At 48.4% G+C, this 9,361-nt stretch overlaps 1 protein-coding gene across 1 annotated transcript in view; it reads right to left on the reverse strand.

Moving 5' to 3' along the window:
* The window catches only part of LOC144930027 (uncharacterized), a 63,544-nt gene extending 54,732 nt beyond the window's left edge, over positions 1 to 8,812 (reverse strand). Inside the window, exons 1-4 of the mRNA XM_078851066.1 lie at positions 8,759 to 8,812; positions 7,617 to 7,743; positions 4,437 to 4,550; positions 3,328 to 4,026 (exon numbers count right to left, since the gene is read on the reverse strand). Of these exons, the coding sequence (XP_078707192.1) occupies positions 3,328 to 4,026; positions 4,437 to 4,550; positions 7,617 to 7,743; positions 8,759 to 8,812 (994 nt within the window). The remainder of the gene's footprint in view (positions 1 to 3,327; positions 4,027 to 4,436; positions 4,551 to 7,616; positions 7,744 to 8,758) is intronic.
* Between the last annotated feature and the right edge of the window lie 549 nt (positions 8,813 to 9,361).

Raw genomic sequence — 9,361 nt, forward strand, 5'->3', positions numbered from 1 at the left:
ATCTTCCAGGTGTTGAGATTGGGGAAGAGACAGGCCACGTGGAGGTGTCTTTGACTCTCATTCATATTTTTTCTCCAGCTGCTAGGTAGATTCTTGCCGTGATGCTGGGGTTAGTTAGCCCCCAATATGGAGCAGCAGTTTGCCTCCTGCACCTTGTGGTAGGCATGTCACAGCTCCTTCATTTTGACCCCGCACGGCAGTGTGTCCCTGTCATGGCCCCTTCCTATCATGCATCACGAAATCTGAGTGCGCACCTCGGGAGTTACACCGCAGAAAGCTGCTTTCCTGTGCAGAAACTTGCCCGTGTAGACAAGCTCGCAGAGGACTTCCATAAGAACGCACGACAGGTCATAGACTGGGTCAGACCAATGGTCCGTCAAGCCCAGTGTGCTACCTGAGAGCGACCAGTGCCAGATGCATTGGAGGGAAAGAAGAGAACAGGCTTGTTGACCTGCAAGGTGAGGGTCTTTCACCTTTATATTTAACTTAATTGTTGTCGATTCCTACTTATCCTATATCTAACTACCCCTCCTCTGAGGTCTCTGGGCAAATCAGGTGTGAACCACTCCTTTGACACAGACGTGTCCCAATCCAGCTGAATTGAGGCAGAATTTGGGCCAATGTCAGTTTGGAAAAGGCCTGCTTCACCCAGCAGGTTTCTCAAAGTATCCGTTGCTGTGAACCGCATGTCGTGTGGATGTGCGAACTCCAAAGATAGCAAACATGAAAAAAAAAAACGCAAAGCCGGTTCTGAGGTTTCCAGAGCCAGGCCTGAGGGTTAAAGAGCTGTGCTCAAAAGGACAAGGGGGCTCAGCAGCTATAAAAAGAACTAGTTGCAAAAACAAAACAAAACTTACATGGAAAAAAACAACCAAACAACAACCACCCAGAAAAGCTCCCATCACTCGCCCATCACCATTGTAGATCTTGACATCTCCTGCCTAATGTGACATCTTTGCTTTGCGAACAAGAGCCCTGGGGAACTCTCTGGCTCTTTCCCTCTCACTGGGGAAAAGGTTCCACATCTTCTCTCAAGTAGTTTTCCTCCCAACAGAAGATTTATTTTAAAATTTACCAAATAAATTCCATTTGAAACAGAAATCATTCCAGTCTATACTGGGTCTCTACTCTCGTACATGCTATTTCTCTCACATTTTCCCCCAAACCTGATTCCTTTGGAGTCAGGTTTTTATTGCAGGATTAGCCACCATTTGCTATTTTGTAGGAGGGGGCTAGAAGAAAACCTGAATTATACTGTAACACTGAAAGTGATCACAGAATCAGCCTCTTACCTTACACTAATAAACTTCATGTGCAATTTCCTTGTTGCTGGTAACAATTTCTTCAAAGATTACAAACTATAAACCTTTAGGGCAGTTTTCTCTTAATTCCCATTTTCACCCAGTGAGCTCTGTGTGAAGTCACATTCGACCATAACCTAGGAGCCTTCCATTTCTGAGGGTTCATTTCTCCCTGGGTCTTCTCCCAGAAGTGTGGGTGGAAGGGGTCTCACACTACGTGGGAAGGCTGCATCATGAGAAAAACCACCTGTGCTCTACTTTCACACTTTCTAATCTTTCAGAGTAGCAGGAGGCGGAACAGTGAGACACATGCATTAGACTCAAGAGCAAAACTAAGAGACCAAACCACAGACTCTGGACTCAGCATTCATGTATCCTGCAGTCTGAACTTGGAATCTGTTACATTCCCTCATTGGCTACCATCATTTAACCAACACAGAAGTGCTTCTTGTCCAGCAAGGCAGCCAGTTTGGGACCCATAGGCATGGCATGGCTCTGAAGGAATCAGCTGTTTCTCTCTGTGCTTCAGGAAACTTGGGATCCAAATGGTAAAAGACAGTTGTTCCCAATTTCATCATGGCATCCTTTAGAAGTGTGAGCAATTCTAAAAACAGTTTACCTTGGCCACAGGTCACCATAGCGTCCATCTCTGGGGTGAAAATCAACCACTCATACCTCTCATTTCTACCTGAGTTCTTGTCAAATCTTTGACCTTAGTTGTAGCAATTTTACACGGCTCTGGCGTAGAATTCTTCACCAACCACACGACATACCAGTAGCGATACTGAGGTAGAACTCCCCCAAATATGCCCTTTTGTTTCTTTAATCTGGTGCAACAGATTTAAATAAGGGACTAAATTCAGGTGCGCCTTAGAATCCCTCGAAGACACCAAATGTCAGGTATCTACTCAAAATGGGTGTCTTTCTGCAGCTCTATCACATTCCTCATGGATGTCAGTTCCTACACATTTACAGCATCTCCCAGGAGTGAGCTGAACAGAAATGTCACTTCCATTTTTCCCATCTCTACCTAGGAAGGGATTGCATTTCCCAAATAAGAGGCAACATGCACCTGATTAGGAAGGGAAGATCTTCAGGAGCAACCTCCTGCAGGGCATGGGCCACAACTGCTTTGGGAGGCAAATGAATGGGTCTTTTGCTTAGTTCCAAATCATTTACTAGAGAATCCTCTTCCCAGCCCCTTCGGGAAATATTGACCTTACCAATTGAAGAACAGGGGGATAGAGATGGTGATGGAGAATCCCTCTGATTTACCCTATGTTCTTCTGTTGTTACAGAGGGGAAAAGACATTTTTCCCTATCCCTTCCCTATTCCTGCTCTTTGTTATACTTCAATATATTTTAAGGGAGGAAAACGGGAGGAAAAATATCTGCTTTCAGGAAAACGTGAAGCAACAGTGCTCTGAACTGTGACAACTGGGAATGAAACAATATGATCCTGGTGGGGGAACTTGATGACTAACAATTGTTTTTAAATGGGGGAACAGTATAACTGTGATGCTCAGGCTTTGTTTAGACTAGGACATGTGATGGAGTTTAGGTCAGGTCAAGGGGAAAGCTAATGCCAACCACTGCACCTCGGCTGCATCTGCACGACAACTGTAATTGTCTTTTAACACCAAGATCACTAACTTGAGCAGCCAACGCCATGTACAGTCCTAGTGGATGTAAGGCATGGGTAGTTTTTGCCTCAGTGTAGCTTGTTGGGAACAAACCTCTCTCCCCCACCTGGAGCTGATGAACATTCCTGGCTGGAGGGACACACGCTCCTTTGACCCAAAAGGAAAGGAGTTGATAGAAAACATCACAGGACTGACCCCAAAGAAGGGTGAGCTGCAAAAGGCAGGAGCAGGCAACTCATCTGGGGGAGCTGAGTAACCACGGTGAAGATGGGGCACAGATCACTAAGTGGGAATTAGCAAATGTGATTTAAAAGAAAAAAATACCTTTGGCCAGCCCTAGTCAAGGCATTTGTTACAGATCACTCCCTTGTGGATTTTCTGATGTCTAATAAGGGTTGAGCGCTGATTGAAGCTTCTCCCACACTCAGAGCACGTGTAGGGCCTCTCTCCTGTGTGGATTCGCTGATGTGTGGTAAGGGCTGAGTTTTGATTGAAGTGTTTGCCACACTCACGGCATCCATAAGGTTTCTCACCCGTATGGATTCGCCGATGTGTGATAAGGTGTGAGCTCCGATTGAAGCGTTTCCCACACTCAGAGCATCCGTAAGGTTTCTCACCCGTGTGGATTTTCCGATGTGTAATAAGGTGTGAGCTCTGCTTGAAGTGTTTCCCACACTCAGGGCAGCCATAAGGTTTGTCATCTATGTGGATTCTCTTATGTGCAATGAGATGCGAGCTCCGCTTGAAGCATTTCCCACACACACAGCATGCGTAAGGTTTCTCACACATGTGGATTCTCTGATGTGTGAGAAGGTCCGAGCTCCCTTTGAAGCTTTTCCCACACTCGAGGCATGTGTAGCGTGTTCCTTCCAAGTTCATTCTCTCACGTGTAATAAGGTCTGACTGGCTACCGAAGTTTTCCTCTGGCCTCTGCTGACTCTCACAGGCTTTTGTTTTTTCTGGGCGTGCACAGCTCCCAGAATCATTCCCTTTGGACCTTCCTGACAACATCCCATGGGCTTCTACTCGCTCAGCATCTTCCTGCTGGGGTTCCTCCTCGTTTTCACTCACCATCCCAACACCTGACGGGAGACCGAGAGAATCCAGACGTAAGTCTCTGCCTGCGCCAGAGAGAAAGGAAATCTCAGAGAGAAGAATGGAAAAAGGGATGAAGGAACCAAAATGTGTACAGGACAGATCAAACCTATCAGGAGCTGATTTTCCCTTCAACCTTCCCCAGAGGAAAGAAAGGAAGGGATCAGTTCTGGGTCCGTATGTCAGAAGAAATCTCAGGGGACATCGAGATTGGGGAGGGACCTGCTGCCAGTTGTCAGTCAGGATAGGTGGGAAGCCATGAGTGACCTCTGCCTAACGATTCTACATCTGCAGGGAACAATCCTGAACTTGGAGAGCTCACAAGGTCTTTGTAGGGCATCCCAAATGTTTCCTGTATTCACCGACAGTTTTGGGGTTGGTTTAACCAATGCCTCACCTATGCAGGCAGCTCTCGGGAGCACTTTTTTCTTAGAGCCATGAAGGTCTGGGACCCACGGCTCCTCCCCTCGTTCCAGCTGCGAGATCACATCAGTTCTGGAAACTGGAAACCCTGCTCAAGGCAAAGAAAACAAGGGAGGTCAGTGGAATTTGTGGGATACTTGTCACAAAGAATATTCCATGCTTTTAAGCCCAGCTCACTTTTAAGTAGTAACGTCCCAAGGCCGGCTTCCTTGGCTCAAAGTGCCAGGAGATGATTATTATAAATCATATTCATTACCTTAGTGCCTAAGGGCCAACTAACAGTGGGTCCTCATTTTGCTAGGCACAGTACAAACCGAGAAGCGTTGATGGCCCGTGCCCTGAAGAAGTTACAATCTAAATAGACAAGGCAGACACAGAATGGGGGAAGGGGTAGAACCCACCAGCAGAGTGAACTCCGTGAAGGCAGAGTGGCAGATCTGATCAACACAGGCCTAGATCTTGAGACTATCGGATTTAATGTTCCAACCAGGGCCAGTGTTTTCCGGAAATTGTCGCTAGGACTGCATTTTTTCCCAAAATTACTCTTTGTTTGTGGAATCACCGTTAATATCCGGAATTGCTGATCAGAGGGTGGGTGGGGCATGCAGGGTCACAATCCCCCAGATTTCTCCCTGGAGACACCCGTCTCCTCCCCAGGGCACAGGCTGGCTGCGGTTGAGACTTGCTGCCAATTTCTTCCCTCCTCATACAAGTCTGGGATCGGCAGTGGGATGCCAGGCTCTCTCATCATGCTGCAGAGAGGACGGCACTCACAGCTGCTCGCGGCTGTGTCCACAGCACCTCTCCCCTGCTCATCTCCCCTGTACACAGCTGGTTCATGCCCCGTCTCTCCAGCGCACAGCTGGCTCTAGGCTCTCAATGCCCAGTATCTGAGCCCCACCGCCCCCACACAGCCGGCTCCTGTCCCCTCCCCCCAAGGCACTTTCAGGCTTTAAAGGATTAGATATTGCTCACGTTTGTCAATTACTCTCTTTTCATTGCCTGCAAACTCTTGCCCTAATTATGACTGTTATCTGTAGATCTAAGCCAGCCCTTGAAAGCATGAATTCTTCACAGACTATGATGCCGAGATGCGCCACATGATACCAGGAAGGGCTGCGGGATGGGTTTCCTGTGCAAGCTGGTATCGCTACGGGGTGATGAATGCCAGATCTCAAGGCTGGTTATGCAGAGCTCCACCTTTTGAAGCTTTACCCAATGCAGAAAGGGAGTCACCCTCATTCAGGAGACTGAAGACGACAGACTTTTGGGGGATAAACAGCTGAGTTTGAGCTGACTGAGGGGGGTCTTTCTGGGCTACAAACTCACAGGACCTGATAACCACCAGGAGGTAACCCTTTAAGAAAGGTTTTAATACACTTTGGAACCGATCAGGGATTCCCATGAGGACCGCTGAGGGAATGAAGGTAAACACGCATTTGGATGCTCTTCTTCTTTTATGAGAATGGGAACAGGATAGCAGGATAGCACCATATTGCAGCCCATTGGAAAACATAATCCCAACTACACATATAAAATGATGGGCTCTAAATGAGCTGTTTCCACTCAACAGAGGGATCTTGGAGTCACTGGGCACAGTTCTCTGAAAACATCAACTCAGTGTGCCACGGCAGTCAAAAAGCAAAGAGAATGTTGGGAATCATTCTGAAATGGATAGATAAGAAGACAGAAAATATCCTATCGCCTCTATATAAACCCATGGTACACCCACATCTCGAATACTGCCTGCAGATGTGGTTGCCCCATCTCAAAAAAAGATATATTGGAATTGGAAAAGGTTCAGAAAAGGGCAAGCCAAATGATTACAGGTATGAAACTCTTCTGTACGGGGAAAGATTAAAAAGACCGGGACTATTCAGCTTGGAAAAGAGACAAAGCGGGGATATGAGAGAGGTCTATAAAATCAAAACTGCCATGGAGAAAGTAAATAAGGACGTGTCATTTACTCCTTCTCATAACGCAAGGACTAGGAATCACCCAATCAAATTAATAGGCAGCAGGTTTATAAGAAACAAAAGGAAGTATTTCTTCACACAATGCACAGTCAACCTGGGGAACTCCTTGCCAGAGGACGTTGTGAAGGACAAGATTATAACAGGGTTACAAAAAAAAAAAAACACCATGAGAAATCTATTGAGGACAGGTCCGTGAATGGTTATTAGCCAGGATGGGCAGGGATGGTGTCCCTAACTTCTCTTTTTCATAAGCTGTGAATGGGTGACAGGAGATGAATCACTTCATGATTCCCTGTTCTGTTCATTCCCTCTGGGACACCTGGCGCTGGTCACTGTCGGAAGACTGGACACTGAGCTAGATGGACCTTTGGTCTGTCCCAGTGTGGCCATTCTGAAATACCAGGGAACCTAGTGAGTCCAGTGCAATGGGAGGGAGTAGGAAAATCCCTGGCTGTGGAGAACACTGGGAAATTAGAAACTATCATTCAGAAGCAACAGACTCTAAATAGTCTAGAAAAGCAGAATGTGAAAAATAAGAATAAGAATCGGGGTCATGTGACTTCAGGAATGAGGGACTCAAAAAACCAAGTCTGCAGAGAAGGTAGATTGTGGTTAGTGCACATGGGGATGGGGGGAGCAACTCTCCAGGTCTCAAGGATTTTCACCAGCAACCGAGGCCATTGTCCCATGCACGGGGCAATCCGGAGCAGTGAGGAGTTGTGTCATCTGTAATCCTGGCTGAGTTTCAATGGTCTGCTGCTGGAGCTCCCTTGTCTGGATTCCCCCAGCCAGCATTCAAGGTCTGTGTGATCAGTAACCCTGGACCAGCCGCTCTGACCCCAGCAGCCTGCTTCTTACACCCCAAGCACTTTCTGGTCTGGGTGGAGAAGGCTCAGGGTTTGAGAGAAGGCCAGGGGTAGGAAGCTTCTGTTCGTTATGCTGGACCTAACCCCCCATTTTATTTGTGCAAACAGGAGATATTTGACACTGTGCGATTCTGCTCCTGTGCTCTCTTCCCACAGCGTTCAGCAGCAGGGGAGGGTCTCTGGTCGTGTGTGTGTCACTGGCATGCTGGGGTGATGCTGGAACAGGACAGAGCAGAGGTGGCATTGTGGGGGTGGCGTGAACCTCATCTCTTCAGTTCCCCTTCCAAGAACCGAGGGGACAGGAATCCTTACCCAGCGAGGTCACATTCTCATAGGTCTCCTGCATGACGTCTCTGTAGAGGGCTCTCTGAGCGGGGTCCAGCAGAGCCCACTCTTCCCTGGTGAAATACACAGCCACCTCCTCGAAGGTCACCGTCCCCTGAAAGAGCCAGAGCCCCACACTCAGGACCTGCTGCCCCACTCACAGCCCCACTATTCGTGGGGGAGAGGAGCCAATGAAACGGAAACTCTGGGTGGACCGCAGTCAACAGAGTCCCACCCCCACCCCGCTCAGAGCAGCCAGGAAACACCAGGGTGAGGGGGCGAAGAGACACCCCTCCTCTCTCCCAGCAGATCCATCACAAACCTACTAGCCACAGACTGATACCGGAGATGTTGCCCCGAGCAGGGTCTAGGGAGAGATCTCTTGTAGGAAGCCCAACACCCTCCTCCTTGTGAAAAGAAAAGGAGGACTTGTGGCACCTTAGAAACTATCCAATTTATTTTAGCATAAGCTTTCGTGAGCTACAGCTCACTTCATCGGATGCAAACTGTGGAAAGTGTAGAAGAGCTTTTTATATACACACAAATCATGAAAAAAATACCTCCTCCCACCCCACTCTCCTGCTGGTAATAGCTTATCTAAAGTGATCACTCTCCTTACAATGTGTATGATAATCAAGGTGGCCCATTTCCAGCACAAATCCAGGGTTTAACAAGAACGTCGGGGGGGTGGGGGGCAGGAAAAAACAAGGGGAAATAGGTTACCTTGCATAATGACTTAGCCACTCCCAGAGCTGGATATGAGGCAGGGGAATCTCTCCTAAGCCTGACTGGTGGCTTCCCCCTTCGTATTTCAAGGCACCCGCTGGTTAGTTGGGTCAGGCTCCAGCACTACGAGTCTGGTCCTTTTTCCCAGCCCCATCTAGGTAGGTTATTTTCTGTTCACCAGATTGGAGCATTTCCACCTCCGAACCTCATGGGTCTCTTCCTAGAATCTAGGCCACTTATTAAACAACTCCCAGCAGGTCTGCCACCCCCTGGCCTCCTCCCTTTCTCCACCCTGTGCATTTCCTGCCCTGCTCCAACCTCCAAACCAGACGGTGCAAACCTTCCCCTCTCCCGTGTATTTCCTGTCCCTCTCCCTCCTGCAGGAACAGATCAGAACCCCCCACAATAATCCCTTCCTGAGCTGGCTCCTCTGCAGCCATGTCGCTCCCTTGTCCCATGGGAGGACGGGATGAACCGGAAAGAAACATGAGCGTCGTTCTGCAACCTGGCCGGGCAAGAAGGGCTGTTGTAGAAGTTTAGGAACGGACATTAGTTCAATTCACATCACGCTTCCCCCAGGCTCTTTCCCTGCAGAGCGAGATCCGAGATTCTGCCGTGCTGAGAAAATGCTCAATCTCTGGATTACAGCAGAGACCTGGGCCCTCCTGCCAGGCTAGGCCCACAGACACACTTTTAACCTCCTTTCTCCCTCCCGCATCCCAAAACAAAGTCTCTGAACGCAATCCCAGAAAAAAGCAGAACCAAAGGAGTCCCTTTCGAGGATTCCCTCTGACACTGACCCCATGACAGCCACACCCCAGCAGGAGGGACATGGAGTCAGGAACTGGGTTTTCCTCTCTCTGATCCTCGTCTCGTCCACAGGAAAGTGATTCTCCCCACAGTGCAGTAATAGATCTGTCTGGGCAGATGAGAGAGCTGGAAATCTCTTTCAAAACTCTTTTATCCCACGGACCCTGTCAGTCTCTCTATCTCCTTTTCCCTGTGCC

Source organism: Lepidochelys kempii, unplaced genomic scaffold (assembly GCF_965140285.1).
Source record: "Lepidochelys kempii isolate rLepKem1 unplaced genomic scaffold, rLepKem1.hap1 scaffold_29, whole genome shotgun sequence".
In the NCBI taxonomy this organism is placed as follows: Eukaryota; Metazoa; Chordata; order Testudines; family Cheloniidae; genus Lepidochelys; species Lepidochelys kempii.